The sequence below is a fragment of the Cheilinus undulatus genome, linkage group 14, assembly GCF_018320785.1.
Source record: "Cheilinus undulatus linkage group 14, ASM1832078v1, whole genome shotgun sequence".
NCBI lineage: Eukaryota > Metazoa > Chordata > Actinopteri > Labriformes > Labridae > Cheilinus > Cheilinus undulatus.
Window position 1 is genome coordinate 41,902,216 of NC_054878.1, and position 19,969 is coordinate 41,922,184.

General features: G+C 39.7%; 1 protein-coding gene across 2 annotated transcripts in view; it reads right to left on the reverse strand.

Annotated features, from left to right (window-relative positions):
- si:ch211-243j20.2 (uridine-cytidine kinase-like 1) overlaps positions 1–19,969 on the reverse strand; it is a 41,068-nt gene that overhangs the window by 13,747 nt on the left and 7,352 nt on the right. For both annotated transcript variants that reach the window (XM_041805499.1, XM_041805500.1), the window contains exons 3-7: positions 14,233–14,339; positions 12,831–13,001; positions 8,847–8,918; positions 997–1,186; positions 757–818 (exon numbers count right to left, since the gene is read on the reverse strand). In XM_041805499.1, the coding sequence (XP_041661433.1) occupies positions 757–818; positions 997–1,186; positions 8,847–8,918; positions 12,831–13,001; positions 14,233–14,339 (602 nt within the window). The remainder of the gene's footprint in view (positions 1–756; positions 819–996; positions 1,187–8,846; positions 8,919–12,830; positions 13,002–14,232; positions 14,340–19,969) is intronic.

Sequence of the window (19,969 nt, forward strand, 5' to 3'; positions counted from 1 at the left end):
ATTGGACACAGAGAAAAAAAGAGAGTGGGGAATGACATGCAAAAAGGGAGCCATAGACCAAACTTGAAGATCTACATTTTTTCCCAGTAGTTTAATTCAAAAAGTTAGACTTCCATATATTCTAGATTTACCACGCACAAAGGGGAAAACTTCCAGACATTTTTTGTTTTAATCTTGATGACTCCTGCTTGTGTGAGATGCACTAGTCTAGCAGTCATAAAATGTGACTGATACACCAAAGTATAATCTTTAGGGTACAAATATGTGTTTCTGCTATGTTTTTCTTATTCTGTTTTATTGTATTGCTGCAGAACAACCCTGGAGGCCGTTGTCTCACTGGTTCTTCCCTGCTAAAATAAAGAATGTAATTTAGGATTGTTTTAAGACATGTCCCTTGTCCCTCTAGTTGATTGTTTCTACTCACACAAGGATGCACACATCTCCTTACTCCTGTTGTATTGAAGCCAACAACTAAACAGACTGTAGTGTAGCATTAGCTCTCATTTAGATCATTATGAAGCCAGCTTCTTTGCTGAGTTGTTTGAATACACTCCCCCCTCGGGAGCAACAACTGTATATTTTACAAAACAAACAGTGGAAACGCTTATCAGCACTTTTCCACATAAAAGAAATAAAAAAGCTGCCACAGTCTGTAAGAGGGAAAAAGCAAACATCAACTAAACGTTCAGCTGAATCGGTAAAATCCTTTTCATGACCAAACCTAAACAAACAAAGAAAAACAAGTGGAGTTCTCACCTTCTCCAGCTGACTGTGAACGTGCTGAACAATCAAATCCAGTGCTACAAAGTTTTCTCCTCCTGTGAATAAAAAGAGGAGCCAGAATTCAAACACAAGAGACACTTACACTGAGGAGGACCACTGGCAAAAGGACATAAGCTTAAATTCAAGAAAAGCCCATGTACACAAGTATAAACGAGAAGTTTAGACATACTGAGAGGTAGATTTGCTATTTTGTTCTGTAAAGCTCTCACTGACCTCTGGGCACCACGATGTCAGCAGACTGCACTGTGGGCTCGATGTACTGCTCAAACGCCGGTTTTACAAACTTGTTGTACTGTTTGATGATGCCGCTGATGTCCCGGCCACGCTGGGAAATGTCCCTCTTCAGCCTCCTTATCAGCCGGATGTCAGAGTCTGTGTCCACAAACACCTTCATGTCCAGCAGCTGGCAAACAGGATTGGATTTAAATGTTAGGTTAAATAATCTTTGACTGATTTCTTAGCATTACTGCACTTCTGTCTAATAAACATCACAGCCATTACCTGTGTGTTTTTAACACCAGTGAGTGAATGTAGCAGGTGGAAATACTGTACTGTGACATGTGAATACCACACATTAGCTGAAGAACAACTGCTATTTTGAAAATATTCCTATGTAAAATATACAGTACATTGCCCCACATTTTTTCAATTCAAGGTCTTACAGAGTACAAAAGTGGCAAGTTAAAGATGTGGAGTATTGAGAAATGCTGTAGAATTACTTAAAAAAAATTCCCCTGTGAATAAGGGAGTCACAGTAGTACTTTTTTGTTGAGATAGTTGAGATAGGTCTGTAGTTTCCGTTTGAACTCCGCAAAGGGAACCTTATAACTGAAGCATTATCGGACTTTTTTACATTTTGCCCAGAGGTGGAAAAGTACAGTTAGTCTGCTTCAAATCTACTAAGGTGAAAGTAAAAGTACTGGTCTATAAATAAAAGTCACATCTCTAGAATAAAGTAAATACACAGAAACATTGACAGTGTTAATTAAACTCAAATAGGGCTAAATTTAACACGTTGAAGTGTCTATATTGATCCATACCACGTATCAAATACACTTTAAGAGCGTTAAATATTTAATGATATGACAGAGCTGCAGTTACTCTTGAAAATCTGTGGTAAGGTAGGTCTGCTCTGAACAAAGCAGAGAGCCAACTTATATAGAGGCAATGTATCCTGATAGGGAATACACACTATGCACCCTTTTAGGAGCATCTAAAGCCACATATGCGGCCAACCCACTGGATAACTTCATTCACGGTGCAAATGTGTTTCACATCAAAAACAACAACAATCCACCAGACACATGAGAAAGAAAAGAACAAAACCACTCCAGAAGGGATCCCTTTACAAAATACAGCATCAAAACACAGCTTCCCACTCTGGCAAAGAGCCTGATGGGGAACTTCATCCACACATCGCCCAAGATTTGAAATCACAGTGGGAAGAGCTTGAATCAATTTACACTCTACAGAGGTGAACTGAAGGCCTCCACAAACTGAACCATCATTTTCTTAGGTGTTTTTTGGATTCATTATCTGAAAAAAAAAAAAACATCATGCACTCAAACCTTGCACACCCATTCTGTTACATTTTTCTTTACCTCACTGCCTATATTCGTAGAATGTAACAAACTGTCTTGTACTGCAAGCCTGTGGCTCTGTCACTTCCTTAAAACCACTCCGAAACCATTCAACCTGAATAAGAAATGTAGTTGGATTACAGCCCCACCAAAGAGGAGAAAGAAGAAGAACCTACCATGGCAATCACTGGGGTCATGACCTGAGGGCCAATTGTTTTTGTTTTGATCTGGCAAAAAGTCCATCCTGCAGCCATGGATTATCTAAAATCACTTTTTGAGATGCCAGCAACTTTGCTCTTTGTATCTGCACATCTACTACAGCTCAGAGGATTAAACAGGCTCGCGCTGCGCAGATACTGCAGTTTTTGAGGTGACAGGAGACCTTTATTGCCTTTGCACCTCCTCTCACTGACTCCAACTTGGGTTCATCCGTAAGATGAGTCACAACAGACTGTTTATTGACTGGATTCTGATGACTTCCGCCCTTTATTGAGGAAAAATGTGAACAAACTGCCACACTGTTGAAAGAAGTTTAGCTTTTACGATTACATCATAGAGCTGATATGGCACTCTGTCCTGTATCCGGGCGTGGTTGCATTCACATCTAATTCGAACCGAGCCAGAGTCCACTTGAACTGCGCCCGAGACCACCTCCCCAAGTGGGCCCGGTGCCCAGTCGCGGTTCGTTTGCATTCACACTACCAAAACGAACTGGACTTTGGGCTCAAGTGCACTCGGATCCAGGCCCGGGCCCCTAATGTGAAAGCACCCTAAAACACTGAAAACAGAGTAAAAATCAATTTGGAAATATTTAACTGTGAGATATCGTAAGGTCATTCTCCTCTTTCCTAATGTTCGTTGACATATTTTTCCCAAATCAAGAAACAGCCATGCTAGGTTGGTACTGCCAGCTAAAAGCTCTTAGCCACTGGAAATCTTCATCAGTGCAACATGGCAAGATAATCGCGAAGAAAATTATTTTAAAACTCTGCTTTGAGGTCTGCTACTTAGAGCAGACTGGATATGAGATGCAAGGGAAAACAGCCAGGTTCAGACAGATATGGCAGCCCTTTATTGACGTTATCTCAAAGGACACACATGGCAAACCAGTACATTATAGAATCTCAGCTTTACATTTTTATTGCAGTGCACTCCAATTGTAATGTTACTGTATGGAAGGATGATAATAGGAGCTTGTCAACAAGAGTAAACATTGGATCACTTTTTCCCCCATACATGAAGGGCAGGGTTGGGATTTGGGGCTGTAAATATTGGCAGAAATGTTCCAATATTCAGCTTCATATCTGCCAATACCAGTATTGGCAGGCTAATATCTGCCGATACCGACGCCGTGCTGGCATACGGTACATCCCTAAATATTTTGACTCCAAACAGCATCTAATACAGTGTGACTCAACGTGTAGCTCTTGAGCCACATGTGGCTCTTTTGTGATGATTTGTGGCTCTTTCATGTATTAATTTGAAATATTTTTCCTCAAGAAACCCTAAACCTCAGAAACAAGTCACAGTAATAAGTTTTTTTCCCCACACTTTAATGTCAAACTTAATTGCTGACATTTCTTTTTGCCTGTATATTTCCATTGCTCATATTTGCATTTTTCCCCCCATTTTTTCCACTCTTTGCAGCTTTTCTCCCATTTTCCCAAACTTTTTGCAGTTTTTTTGCCCATTTCAGCCACTTTTCACTCATTTTGTTGCAGCTTTTTGACCATATTTGCCACCTTTAACTCATTTTTTGTCATGTCTCACCTATTTTGGCCCCTTTTCATCCAGATTTGCCATTTCATTGCTGCTTTTTGACCATGTTTGCCACCTATAACTTAATTTTATTGCCATTTTAAGCCCTTTTTGACACTTTTCACCTCTTAGATTGTGGTATTTGCAAAGGCATTTTTCAATAATTTGGCTCTTTGGATGAGCAGGGTTGAGTAACATTGATCTAATACGTATCTGACATGTTCTCACGACTTGCAAAGCTCTTGACTTCAGAATAATCCCATTGCAAACATCTAGCTCCAGCATCATCGGCAACATAATCCCTCATAAGTGTCTGTTATTCAATGGTGATTTCAGTATCATTAATGATTATATTAACTCCAAGGTGTGCCCTTTCATGGGAATTTGCAACTTCAACTCCAGTATTAGTGACCTCTGGCCTTACACGTGCATGTTCAGTCAGGTTTCATCACCTCTAAACCATTTTGCATCAAACGCTCCCAGGCTAAAACTGTGTGAGTTAGGAGTGGGGACAAATGCTGGATATATGGAGGCCTCATCTTTCAGTATCGTAAAGAGAAAAAAATAAGTCTTTGTTGCTTTACTGCACACCGAAAGACCCACTGAAAATATATTTTGAGAGCTGCTTTCACAAGTTAATGTTTTTACAGCTGAAATGTGACGTTTGGGTCACGACACGCTGAAGAATCAAACGTATAAACCAAGGAGGCATCAGTTATCTTTGTCACTTTGAAGAGCAAGTCAGCCGTTCTTCCATCCACTGAGCTCCATTAAACTGAACCTCAACTCAGCAAAACCAGGAAAAAATCAATGAGGCAGCATCACGACAGAGCGCAAACGACAAAGAGGCAACACCAAAAGAAGTATTGACGGGAACAGAGATAAAAAGAAGTTTGTGAGTGATTTAAATGATGATGACAGCGAGGTGTTTAAAGTATAACTCAGATGCACAACAAGCCAGTGGATTCTGCCTGCTGTAAATCTGACAGACCAAAAGACGGCGTGTTGCTGGATAAGCACGGCTGTCAGCCTGTAAGAGTAGGGGGAAGAGGAGTGGATTGTTCCCAAAGGTTAGAGAGCAAGGCTGAGGCTGTAGATCATTTTCTAACCTGCTCCATCAGGAAAACGGACGGCTGCTTTCTGTCTCAACGGTCAAACAGGGAAACAGCAGGTGATATTCTTTTTAACAAGTATCACCAAAACACTGAGAATAAATGAAAACGTTAAGAAATCTTTGTACTGAAAGGATGAATTTCTGGAATCCCTTCTGGACTGAATCTGATTGGTCGTGGGTTCATATACCAACAAGACAATGACCCCAAGCATACTTCAAAGCTGTGCAGAGACTAATCAAGCAAGAAAAAGGAATCTGGAGTACTGGAACTGATGGACTGGCCAAGTCAGAGTCCGGATTTGAATGCTATTGAACAAATCTGGGATTTAGTAGATTCAAAGATTGATGGCACAAAAGTTTCATCTAAAGCAAGTCTGTGGGAACCGCTAGAAACTATCTGGAACTCAACAACAAAAGAGACTGTGGAAAAGTTCATAAAAACAATGCCACCAAGAATGCAAGCTGTTATCAAGGCCAAAGAAGGCCAAACAAAATATGAGGTTTTTTGGTTATTATGTTTGGAAAAAGGACTATTTAGTTGTTTCAATTTGTTTTTTAGACTAGCTAAAAAATAGTTATATTAAATCATTATCGATTATTAGACATTTATAAATGGATTCAGAATCTTCCACCACCACATCAGGATGCATCTAAGAATCGATTTTTTCTTCCACTTCTAATCTGTAGCTATTCTGCCTCTCAGCTGTAGAAAGCAGGGACCCCAGGTTTGGTAGGGTGCATAGAACACACAACCATGACCTGCTACCAGATTTAGGATAGAGAATAAGGCTACATTCACACTGCAGTTAAAAGTGACACGAATCATATTTTTTTTGTTCACATGTGACTCGTATCTGATTTTTTCTGACAGTGTGAACAGCACAAGTCACATTGAACCTGACCTTTTCGATTCAGATTCAGGCCACTTTCATATGTGGTTCTGAATCAGATACGTGTCTGATCTTTTGGAAGTTGACTGCAAACAAAAAGACAAGACTTGAGAAAAGATCAGAATTGAGCGTTAAGGCCTGTAGTGTGAATGTAGCCTTTGTGCTTGGACTAAAAGCAAAGAGTAAAATGTGAAGACTTTTATGGACAAAAACTAGACAAAAATGTTCTTGAGATTTCCTTGACTAAAACTAGACTTAAAACTATAAAGAGTAGAAATGACTAAAATGTGACTAAAACTAGACTTAAAACTATAAAGAGTAGAAATGACTAAAATGTGACTAAAATTAGACTTAAAACTATAAAGAGCAGAAATGACTAAAATGTGACAAACTAGAAACTAAGAAGAGAACTAAAATTAGAAACAGCTGTCAAAATTAAAACTGATAACATACATACACATATAAATACATATATATATTCAAAAACAAGAGTTTCTGAAATGCACTGACAATCACAGGACTCGGGTGGCAACAAAAGAACCAAAAAGCATTATGAGATGCAACCAGACAGTCTGAAGGTATGACAATAAGAATTTTAGACTGCAAAAAGGGATACAGTGAAAAGGAGTTGAAGTAATAAGAATAAGTAAAAGAAATTTAATACAACTGAAAAACTTTAAGGGATTAAAGGGAAAAATTTATACCTGAAAAACCTAAATTAAATCACATTTATCATGCTCGGGCAAATCCTATGAATCCAATTCTGCCAGTAATCAGACCTATTTTAAACAGGACTGGTGCAAAGGTCCTGGGAAAACCTCTTTGGTCTTAAAAGTGATGAAATATTTGAATAAAGAAATCATCAAATCATGGCATGATTGTTACCTCCCTGTTCGTCTACGTGCAGCGTCTCACTTCCTCGCTCTAAACCTCTTCATTAACATATCAGATCAGCAGCTATAATTGACTACAACCACAGCAAAGGACACAAAACATCATTAATCACAGCGGACAATGGCTGTTATTTAGTGAATCAGAGGGTAATCAACTACGCCGCCGGGTCTCAGGGGACGCCTCGCGCCTTATCGCCACGGTCCAGCTCACACCCTCAGAGGGAGCGCAGTAAAAAACACAGAATTAATTTTCTCCTCATTGACCAGGTCTCCTCTTCACATGTACATAAATACAGAATATGAGCTGAAGAGGCTTCAAACATCTGGACTTGGACTGTGGTGTGATTTTGTTCTTTAAAAGCTGACCCCATTGACCTATAAATTTGTGCCATATAATAAACTATGTACAACAGAGGAGTACTGAGCATTTAATAGGAGTTTAACTTTATGTATGATAATCAAAATTGAAGTTCATTGATGCCAGCTTATTTACTCATTTTTAATGTTTTGGTTTCAGAAGAAAACTGAATGAGTGATATTTTACATAAAACTAATATTGTCCCTATTCCTTCTGTCACCCAAGTACATATGAAATATTTCATCTCACAGATAAATGAGCTTATTTAATGTCTCTGCTGAGAATCACAGGACACTGTTCTCTATTAATCAGTCTGTTGGTTGTCTGTGAGCAGACAGAGTCATTAATTAGGACTGACACAGAGCACAGAGGAGGAAAAAGAGAAAAATCAGACTCTAAAGTGTTTCTGTAGCATCCAAACAATCATACAGTCAACTGGACAGCAGAATAAGGAGTGTCTGTGCATTTAATGGTTAGGTGTGTAGGTATGATCCCTCCAGTGAGTTGTGGGTTTGCCCTGAGGCCTCCTCCCAACTGGACATGCCTGGAAGATCTCCACAGGGATGAGGCATCCTGATCCAATGCCCAAACCAACACAACTGACGAATTAAAATGTGATGGAACAGCAGCTCTACTCTGAGCTCCACACACATCTGAACTGTAAGGCTGAGCCCATTTTCCTGAGTAATTTTATTCTTTCTGTCACTACCCAAATCTGATGATATCCCCAATGTAACACAATATTTATTTATTTACTAAGCCTTTATTTAATAGTGTCCCATGAGATTAAGATCTCTTTTTCAATGAAATTGGCCATGATGGCACACCAGTTACAACTAGAGGAAGATAAAAAGAAAGTAACAAACATGATGGAAAAACATGAGGGACAGCTGAATTGACTCTTAACATAGCTTTAAAATTATCCTGGGTGAGACTAGAGTTATCAAATATACACTACCCTGCAACTTATTCCACAACTAGGGAGTAAATGCAGAAAACACTTTTCTACTCAGCTCAGAGCAAATTCCTTAAAACTGGAACAAGCTGATGATTTCTGGTAGTTTCCATCAAGAGATTATACAAAAAAGATGGCCAAATACACAAAAATATGCAAAATCCAGTTTCTCAAAGTTGGACGAACACATGACAAGTTGCAGATCAATTGTCTTTAGCATGTAAACACCAAAATCAGACCCTAACTTGGCTAAGATTTCTACGCCGTGGTGTCCACATAGGACATGTGAACAGAAGGGCTAGCAGCATTAGCCAATCATAAGCTGAACTGATCGGACTGGGACAAGACTAGCAGTCCAGTTAAATATCAGGCTGTAATCAAACTTAACAGAGAAGAAGTAAATGATCTGAAATAGCTACTCCCTAAAAAATAAGGTAGCACATTAACCTGAAAACACAGAAGAAAGAGTATAATGCTAATAATAATTAAGAAAATATCACAATAGCTATTCTTACCTTGAGCAGCTCCTTGTTAGCAAAAGCCAGGATGCCCTCAAAGATGACCACGTTAGCACCGTACACGGTTTTCTGAAATGAAACAATTCAAAAGGATCAGTTAACTGCTTTTCCTTCCTTTTGTTAAAGCTGGCATGGCCTTATGTACAGATTTTAATGCAGAATTTGTTAATATTCACCACAAACAGATTGATACTCAACAAAACTGGGAAAAATTAGAGTCAAAATTTAACCATCTTTGGAAGGGATGTGAAAAAATTAAACAGTTTAAGATGTGTGTTAAGATGTCGAGGGTTAATAGCTGTTTGAACTAATTATTCACATTTTATAATTGATTCATGCCCATAATAATCCATAAGGCTCTTCTGCCTGGATGTCAACTAGCACAGTGGACAGATAGCATAGATAGCATAACACAGGAGCACATCTGAAGCCAATGATTTTGCACTATTCATGTTTTTGAATGTCATAATTTTTACACAGTACTCAGCAGTGTAGTGAAGGCTCTGCTGGCAACATCTTGGGGGTATTTTAGACCCCTGGCCAAGTTTACGTAGCTACAGAGTTCACAGCTGCTTCTGTGACCTCTTTAACACCATAGCCTTCTTCTTAGACTCATCATAGGCTTGAAACAAGAGTCATGAGTCAAAATACAGCTTTGAGTGCAGGATCATGTGTTTCACTGAGATGCTGCAGATCACAGCGCGGCTGTATCCGGCTTAAGCACCTTCCGGGCAGATATAGACGTTGTGCTGAGAGGTAAGGAGTGTGAAGGGATAGCACTATATGTGAATGAGAGGTGGTGTATCCTGGACATTGAACTGTTTGCTGTTGGAATGCGTCCATAGTACCTGTTGAGGGAGTTCATGTGCGCCATGTGTATTGCTATTTATATCCAAGAGTCAGCTGATGCAGAGGCTGCGAGCGATGCTGGTCTCTCTAGGCTTCAAACAAAGCACCCAAATCATAGACTGTAGAAAGAATTGGGCAAACCCTGTGTGATGTCAGCCGTCTGCTTACAAAAGACGGACTCAAATGGCTCTTGAAACCAATCCGTGGAGGCTTCCATATTGAAATTGTAGTCTCAACTGAACTTTGGATCAACCTAATGGCCCCCCTACTAAGCGCGACTGTCAGCTAGCTAGCTAGCATTCTGGTCGACAGAAACATAGCCTCTGCCTGACGAGCTATCTGTCAATCAAATGAGACGTGCAACAAGAGCGTGAAGTCAGGTTTATCCTAAATATAATCCAAACAATCCTGGTACAAAAAAAAATCACCCCCTGTACAGTGAGAGCACAATAAGACACTAGCTAATGAGACATGTTTGGTTTTTTGAACCAGGCTGTAAACCAGTTTATTTCTAGTGCAAAAACCAGCTGTTTAACAGGTGTCCAGGTGGGACTTCCGGTGTCCCTGCAGCCAGCCTCAAGTGGACACTTGCGGTATTGCAATTTTTTGCACTTCCACATTGGCTTCATTTTTCAGGACAGGAGGTTGCCGCTTAACTGAAATGTGTTTATAGATGGTACTGGGGACTTTAATCATGTGCATTACCCATTTTCTCCAATATATGAACTCAGGACAATAAAACACTGGACCTCCTGTATGCTAATGCTAATGCTGAGGAAGCATACAGCACCAACAGAAAGGCACAGTGGAGCGCTTCCAGAGGACAAAATAGTAAGTGGAAAAGATTTATGGTTCAAAAGTTATTTTACTCTTTACAACCTGTGTCACTTCTTGTCATATATTACACTATCAGTCTCAAAGGTTTAAACAGTCTAAGCTCTTATTATATGAATCACTGCAGCAGGACACAATGCAAAGGGAGCACACTCGCTGTATGTTGCTGTTACTTCAGACATCAAAGTTGGATGAAAGCACACATATTTTTCTTGTTTACTCTGCTGTATTACAGCAGCATTAGTGGGTGACATCAGGTTAGTCTCCCAGCTGCGTGTAATGCCATAGAGCACTGATCATCAACTGGAGGCCTGGGAGCCACATCAGGCCTCCCCCACAGCTTCCCATCTGGCCACAGAAGCTCGATTAAATTCAGTACAAGTACAATTTAATAGAGACAGAGGCCATCAAAGGGAATGTCCAGTTTCAGTGCCTGATAATTAAAACAAAATATCTTTTTTACCAATCAGGATATAGCATATTCACATCAAACTACATGGCTGCCCCAGAAATATGTGGCTTAAATATCTCAATCGCCCCCTTGTGGCTTGCGGCTGTATAGAGATTTAACTGTGTGAATATGGACTGAGTTCACTGAAAAAGGCTACAAATAGGGTACATTTAAAAAAAACATTACAATCATTTTAAAAAAAAGTGTATTTTATTTAGTTTAATTAACGAACCAGCCCTCACAGGGTCTGCATAGACGTGAGCTGGCCCTTGTACAAATGTAGTTGATGACCCCTGTCATAGAGAAATATAGGGATGACAGGACTATGAGATGCTGTCTGTCATAAGTTACTCTGCTACAGCAGTGGCGGGACTCGTTATTCCTAACGTGTCCTCTGACAGTGTTGATAAAATCTGATTTTGTGCCAAAAATTTTCCCTGTGACAGTACTGACATCACGACAGACATATAAAATACAGGCAAGTGCTGTAAAACAAACACCACATTTCCTTCTTTACATAAAAAGAAAAGAAAATTTCCAGATCAATTGTGATGTTTGATTTCGTCTTAAATGGGTTCAAAACAAATAAAAGGAATCTATCTTTGTTTAATCAGCAATCAGATAAGTTAAATTTACACTGGTTAAACAACACTAGAATGATATCCCATGCTATTTTTTCACCGGTATCTGACAGATCCTATTGAAAACCTTCTTTACAACAAATGCATGTGTGTGATCACGAGTGTTCGTGTGCAAGTGTGAGAGAGATTAATCACTGTCTCAATCAAAGACAAAATGCTGCTGAGTATGTCACAATCCTATTACCTTCACTGACCAGCTTCATGCTAAAGTCAATGGACTGGACACTTCAGTATCGATTCAGAGAGAGAGAAAGCCAGGGAGAGAGAGACTGAGGGAGAGGGAAGAAACAAAGCAAGGGAGACAGCGAGCGTTCAGGCGAAGTTTGAGTGTTGGAAAGCAGAAAGTGAATTCTAAAGAAACAGATGAGTGTTTATCGATTTGTTCATTTCCCTGTTCTTTGCTCGGAGATGATTTAGTGGCTCTTCACTGCGTTAAAGTGAATCGAGAGAGAGAAGGTGACCTGCAGTTTTACCAGAAAAGAAGAGGAAGCTACACCATCTTCTCTGTCCGTATAAAACAGACAAACACAAACACAGAGTTTATATACAGCCTGAATCCTTCTGGCCTGGCACTCCTCAGCACCCTGGGGGCCTGGAGCTTAATTACATTCACCTCACTACAAAAGGCCCATAAAAGGATTTCAGAGGCATGAGTCGTGATAGGCGATTTCCCGCGTGGTGTTGCGCCTTTCAGCCATGAAATTACATTGCAAAGAAATAGAGAGGAGTTGTCAGAGGGCTACAACACCAGATTGATTCCTCACAATGCTTTTGGGAGGGGATTTGTGCTCTTTGCTTGGGTTAATGTCCTGTACACTAAATCCTTAATAATTAGCTAATTAGCAGGCATCTCATTTGGCACCAGCTCTATAGCATCCCCAGAGATGTTCAGGGATTTGTAACCACCATGGGGACTTTGTCTGGTAAATTAAACAAAACAGAAATCAGAATGATTTGTTTGAAGAGAGTTCATTTGTTGAGAAGTAAATTTCCCACTATTGATAAGGAGCCAGTTCTTTAATTATCAATAAAGCCATCAGAAATCTTATCATAGGTTGGAGCATAATAGTTTCAATAGGGAAGGGATTGTTACACAGGATAACTCCAGCTAGACTACCCACCTTTTAATACATTTGTGGAGGGACTAATCATATTCTTACCAAAAATTATCTACAAAGCACATAGAATGGTCCAAAAAGGTCTTACCCATTCCTTTCGTCTGCAGTGAGTTGTGAAGTCGTACACTGGTACTTTAACGCTCTTTCCTTTCTTCAGCTTTCTCAGGACGTTGACCAAGAGCTCAAAGTCGAAGGCATCTGGGTGGTCAAAGTTGTATTCGTTTTTGGCTGCCTGCTCCTGCTGTTCTTTGTTCAACACCTAAAACACAAAAAATCCAGAAAAGCATATAAGATAACTTGATCTGAAAGTACAATTTAACAGAAGTCCCAGTGCTGTAGAGGTTTGTCTTCAGCTCTACAAACTAACTTTAAAATCAGAATCTTTTATGTTTAAATTTCATACCTTCCTCAACCGAAGCACAAAGCCATTTATCCTCAGGATTCAAAATCCCAACATGTGTGTCTGCAGTCAGCAGCTCATTACAGGTAACATTAATTTTATGCTAATCTTATCCAGACAAAGTTAGATTGATTCAGGGGTACCATGAACTTTTAAATGATTGGTATTATGTTAAGTTTAATTTATCCTATCAGCAGCAGAGGCTAAAGATATCTGTTTAATAGAAGTTTAACTTTATAACATAAAACTCAGTAAAAGATAAACTTTAATTGGTATTATATTTTTTGAGATGAGCCTGTATTGCTATTGAGCAGCAGAAGGTCTTCAGTATATTCAACTTTTAAAGGATAAAATGTGGATCATGGTTTAGTTAAACTTAATCTAAAAGAAACGGTGCCAACTCTAAACCACTGGTTCCGAACCTGGGGTCTTGGGAGGCAAAGCTTTGTCTGCTTTGAGGGTGACAACATTTTAGGGTGCTTTCACATTAGGCCCGGTACTCCGTATCGGCTGATACCCAACACCTTGGTATCGGTATCGTATTGGGAAGGAAAAAATGGTATCGGAACATCCCTAATAAATAGACGTTCACCAAACACGGCGGAGAATCAGAGGAGCTTGCCTTAACCTTCCTCTCTTATTCAACTCAGTACTGTTCAATTATAAAATCTAGCTCCAATCTATAGACATGCAGGCATATTGGACACTGCAGGATTCTGTGAGTAAAGGGAAGTGAGAAAAACAGCAGTGCGGTCCCAGAGGACAGCGCAGGATAATTGATATCAACTATTGTGTTCAATGGTTATTGGTCAGAAGCTTTTACTTATTGTGCTGAAATCAGCACTAATGATTGAGTCCAGAATAGGAACGAGAGAGTGTTTGATTTTACATTTATATTTAATCACCCCTGACAGGGGAATTGTTTTAAAATCAAAACGTGTTAATGAATATAAAAGACTGGGTTTAAATGCTGACCAAGGGTTTGAAATATTACCTAACTTCTTCCTATAGACAAAAAGAAATCACAACTTTAAAGGAGCTGCTTTGTTGTGTAAAAACAATTTTAATCAGCCATTCACCGGGTTTTTACCTTGTAGAAAGAGTCCATGGAGAGCAAAACCACCCATGGAACGTCCAGCGCTTCAATGATCTTGTTGGCAACTGTAGTTTTACCAGAAGCACTTCCTCCACACAAACCTTTAGGAGGAAAACACAAAGAAAAAACATTGTAGACAATCAAGAAAAAAAGCTGTTTTTAATAGAGAGGGACAGCCAAGGCCACAGGTATCTTCAATCACACAGCTAAAAGAGGAATAATACTCCAATTCCAGCATCCTGAATACCCTTGCTTGACTAGGCTCCTCCTAATGTGAAATAAATGGCTGAACAGTTCATAATTCCTCATCTGTTTTACTACAGATTAGGGCTGGGCAATTAATCACAAATGAGATTAAATCACAATATGGCATGCTGCAATTTACAAATCGCAAAAGTTGCGATAATGCTTTGACTTGAAATATGTCAAAATACATGTTTAATACATTCTTTTTTGCAGCACAGATTTTATGCAGTAGATCAAGAACCATCATACACAGACAGGTCCACTCCTGAACCACAGACAAGATCATAAGTTTCTTACCTGGGCTAAAGAAGCCAAAACTACCAGAAACTGGTTTACTCACCATGGTACTACTGTGTTTGATCGGTCAGCCATATGGTCTAACCTGAACCCCATAGAGAATCTCTGGAGAAATGTCAAGAAGAAGATGAGAGACACCAGACTCAGCAATACAGACAAGCTGGAGGCTGCTATCAGAGCAACCTGGGCTTCATTAAACCCCAGCAGTGCCACAAACTGATCGCCTCCATGCTAAGTTGCATGGATGTAGTAATGTGTGAAAAAGGAGCTCCAACCAAGCACTGAGTGCATAAATGAGTATAACTTTTCAGAAGGTCGACATTTCTGTATCATAAATCCATTTTTGGACTGATGTTTTGTGATATTCATATATAAAGTTTCATTTCTTGAATCAAATCACAGGGTAAAAAGAATATTTTCATGATATATTTTTTTTTTAGAGGCACCTGTATGTTTGCTAAGTATTTGAGCTGATCACACTTAATGGTAATCATACTGTTTAATGCCATGTGTGCTAGTAAGTGTTTTCCACACTGGCAGCACTCACAAAGACACATACCTATTCCTGTTACAGGCTGATAGTAACTGACACAGAGCTGTTTTTCAGAAGTGACAGGATGCTCTTACAGAAGAAAAATGCTCCAATGTGAGCGCTGTATACCTGCTGCTGTGAGTCCGTATGCTCCTGCTGCAGCACTGCGGCCACTCCAGGAGTGGAGTCTGCTCAGACACTTTAATGAATTCTCCTTTACACACACAGATAAGGTCACAAACACAGAACAAGCCCAGCAGCTGTGGACATGCTGAATGATTTTTCATTTTCCTTTCCTAAATCTGCTCTCTAAAATGGCTCATATAAGAATTCATTTTAAACTGAAGCTGACGCAGCTTTAAAGAGGGAATCAGTGAGGTAGTCAGGAACCATCTGGTGCTCTGCATTGTTTTATGGTTGTTTTATTCTACTGTAATTTTCTCACTGAATTGTGTTTTGTTTTATTTGCACTTTCTTGTTCAGTAATGAGTATTCCTATAAAGTGCCATCTCAGGACAGGAATCGCAAACTAACTCTGGCTAAACATACTGCATTATGAGGATTTTGTTTGTTTAAATTAACATTAACTGATGAGCCACTGGGGCTCAGTGGGTAGAGTTAGTCGCTTTGCAGTCTGAAGGTTGGGTTAGATCCCAGCTCCTGCAATCACATGTTGATGCGTCGGGGGCTTATGTGGACCAAACATTGACCCCTAAACCGTCATGAACAATAATACTTTTTCATCCAAAGTGGTAATGGTATAAGTAATATTATAGCTTATTTAAATAGCATTATCAATAAATCACAGTAAGACACTATATCTCAATTTTAAATATAATGAGGGATTACTCATCAAAAAGTTGCAAACTGAAGCTTAAGATTTTTGGGGCATGCTGAGGACACCAAATGCAGGTTTTTTTCCAGGATAAAAGCAGCACCCACATCCTAATGACAAAGTTGTTTTGCAAAAGAAACACAAAGCATTTATGTAGATGTAACATAAAACAACACCACGTAAACACACTGAGAGAAATCAACTATCAGACTGAAATCTATTTAAAGCAGGTTATAGAATATAATGTGATTTAATCGCTGCTACATAAGAAAGAAAGGGTTAAACTTTTTGCTTTGAAGAGCAGAAAATTTGTCGGCTATATTTTTGTTGTTGTCAACAAGGTAGAAATACTGCTATCAGTACCATCAATGTGAAAAAGATGAGCAAGTATGGATTTCTGCTTTACCTCACCCGACCCCCTGGGTTAAAGACCAAAACAGCAATCCTTCAGGATAAGAATCCCGGGAAGAGGGCCAGAACTCCACACTGACGGGCTGGCAAGGAGGTGAAAAACAGGATGCATTTGCTGTGGACAGTTGTGTATTTATTGGTGTGTGTGCGCTCACAGGAACAGAAATAGCCTACAGAGCTCCTTCTGTGTTATAAACAACTCCCAGTGAAGTGTTGAAATGGGCTTTTTCTGCACAGATAAGACCCATCAAGGTCAAAACTGCTGATGGAGAGTGAAGATGAAAACACTGCAGAGCCTCCTCGTTTCTTCAGAAAGGTTACTGAAATACTGCTTCCGACTTGTTAATCGGAGTATTAAAAGAAAAAATGTTAAAAACCTATTTACTAGGCTCCTATAGATTCTGCAGAGGTGACTTATTTTTAGTGCAGATCACCCAGCAGTGAAAACTGGTCACTGAAACGGCCTGTTAGAGCAGATAAAACCTCTTTTCTATTAGCAATAAAACCAGACTAAAGAGATAGAAAAGTTAGGGTATATTTGATGCCTCATAAGGCTTTCTTTCCCTCTTTTTTTTGTTCATTCATCCTTATATGTAACTACCCCTGCATCAGATATCACCTCTTCATAAAGCCTAACTCTCCGTTATAAATATATTTAGATGCACAAACTCTGTGTAGACGTTCAACAAAAATAAGCCACAAGACTGACTTCTGTCTGTTTATCATCAGTCCAAAGCTGCTAGTCAACAGTTGGAGGCTGGGTAAAAGATGCTTTCCAAAAGAAAAGCCCATGTTCCTCTCCTGGATAAGCCCAAACTCTGTCCCATACTGTACTGAAGCATGGCTATCTCCCCCTTCTGACTGACTCTGTGGCTTATTTTGAGTCATTTTGGTCAAATACAGCCCTCTAACTAGGATGGGTACAATTCACATTTGAACCGGTATGGTACCGATTCCCAGTACTGGTACACAACGATGCTGATTTTCATTATTTTTGTGAGTGAATAATACGCAATAATAAATATTATATAACCCCAAAACTTCTGAATTTTAGATATGTATTTCTCAATACCAAAACACTATCAAATATATCAAAACAACATCAAACACTATTTGTAATGTAACATCGCAAGTGCTTTTTACAAATTACTCCAACATGGAAAAAGCTAAACTACTATAACTACCCAGTGATTTTCTTTATATTGTACAAATTAAAACCCAGCCCACTACCTCCTATTCCTCTAATTTCCACTCTTGGAAAAATATGTGTTGGGGTCCATGGAGGGCGAACAAGTTTAAAACAAATGAACAATAGAGTATGGAGTCAAAATAACTCAATAAATAAATAAAGGCATAACAATTTACCAAATGAAAGTAAACAAACTACTTCCTCTACCATGAACTACGTTTACTGCACATCATCTTTCCTCATGCAGTTCTTTTTCCAACAAAACTAAGATGTTATCTTTCCCTGGTAAGAGCAGAGTCTGCTCCTCACTCATCAATCAATCATGCTTGCATCCATGCAGAAGCATAACAGAGCCTTAATACGAAAAAAAGTCACACATCTGAACCGTGCACACTGGGCCCGTTATGTTCTATTTGTATTTAATGCAAAAAATAATAGAAAGTGGCAAATTGTTTCATTCTGCAATGAAAATAAGCAGCGAGGACGAGCCTGCAGCTCTCACTCCTTCAGAATCACTCTGAATCCAGCTATCCTGACAGAGCGCTTCATACGGCACCAGCTGTGCCAAGTTGGAGAGATGGAGAGCAACTTTTAGGACGCACTCACACTAGGCAATCTGTACCGTGCCTTACCCAGTGTCTGTTAGGTGACTGAGCGAACATATCCTTTTATCTAGTATATTTCTGTGGCTGATATCCACCTGGTAACAGTGTTTAAAGTGAGGATTCGATACGAAAGAGAGAGAGGGGGGCGAACGAGCAGGAAATAGCGGGAGCCGATCTGAAACATCAATCATGACACTGCTTCCTCAGTTTAGAAGTTTTGTCGTGGTAAACCTTGAACTTCATGTAACAAATATTGCGGCGTGATCTGCATCGTATTTTGAAAAGTGGAGCGCTACCTTCGACCGCTTCCTATCATACTTGTTTTGTTGATTCAGTGAGCTGCTACCGACATCATTACTCTTGTGCATGCAATGCTGTGTTTGTGTTCAGCATGGAAAATTGACTACTCCTCCACTCTCTTGCGGTCACAAGGATGCGTTTAGGTACAAACATGGTACTGTTTGATTTTACGTGAATCAGTACTCGGGAGTACCGGACTCCAATCGGTACCTCTAAAGTACAGAATTCGGTACCATCCCTCCCTTTAACATACTGCCATTGTTTATAACAACTGTTGAAAGGAGTGGTCATGTTGGTTAAACATCATGTCAACACTGTGCACCCATGCTTGTGGCATGCATGGGCAATTGCACCATGCCAAAGTACACCTCCTCCATTCATGCCAGGGCAAGGGAAGTGTACCACGCTTGAGCGTGGGTCGAACATGCTTGGGTACAGTTTGGATTGCCTTGTGTTAGTGTCAGATGAAGAGGCAAAATTCAGGTTTAGATCTTGACAGACAGAGTAGCGGAGGTGACAGCAGAGGAAACACTGTCTAAATTGTAACTTTAAATGTATTTGTGCCAGTGAGGGGTTTGCTTTAAATTATGGTATTCAAAAACAAGAAATTGCCCATAAGTGGGTGCCTTGGACTTTTGGTGCTTTGGTTTTGAAATTGATTTAGTTGATTTTGCCAAGGAAACTAAGCACACTTGTTCCATTCGGGAACAAGCACAAGCGAGTCTGGGGGAAGTTGAAATTCCAATACAGAAACTACAAACTCCAGAGAGCAGTCTTTATTTAATCAGATTTTGGCCTTTTTGCCTTTATTGCCCATAAGAGCAAAAGAGAGACAGGATATACAGGTAGAGCAAGCAGGGGAAGACATGCAGCCTCTGTGGGCGCTGCTCTACCAACTGAGCTAAACTAACATCCATTCAGAACTTGTGGAGACAAAAAGAACTCAATGTTTAAAATCTTAAGTTTTTCTTTTCTCTATTTTCTATTGACCTTTACTGATGGTTGGTTTTTCTCCCCAGTACATGCTCTGTCTGCCCTGTTCTTTGCAGTCTCACAGCCTTTTCCCTCTTAAAGCTGAACCACATCGACTACAGTACAGCCGAGTGTGAAATTGTAACCAGTCAGCGCGGCCCATTGACAATAACAGATTACCTACTAAAGATAATGTCCACCTCTCACTCCATGTACGCCCACTCATGCCAGTCTGATATGTTTAACCATGCAACATTGGCTCCCTGAACATCAAATACACACCTAACCATACATGCACTACCACACTCGCTCTGTCTGTCAAGGTTCATTTTCCTGCAGCTGGG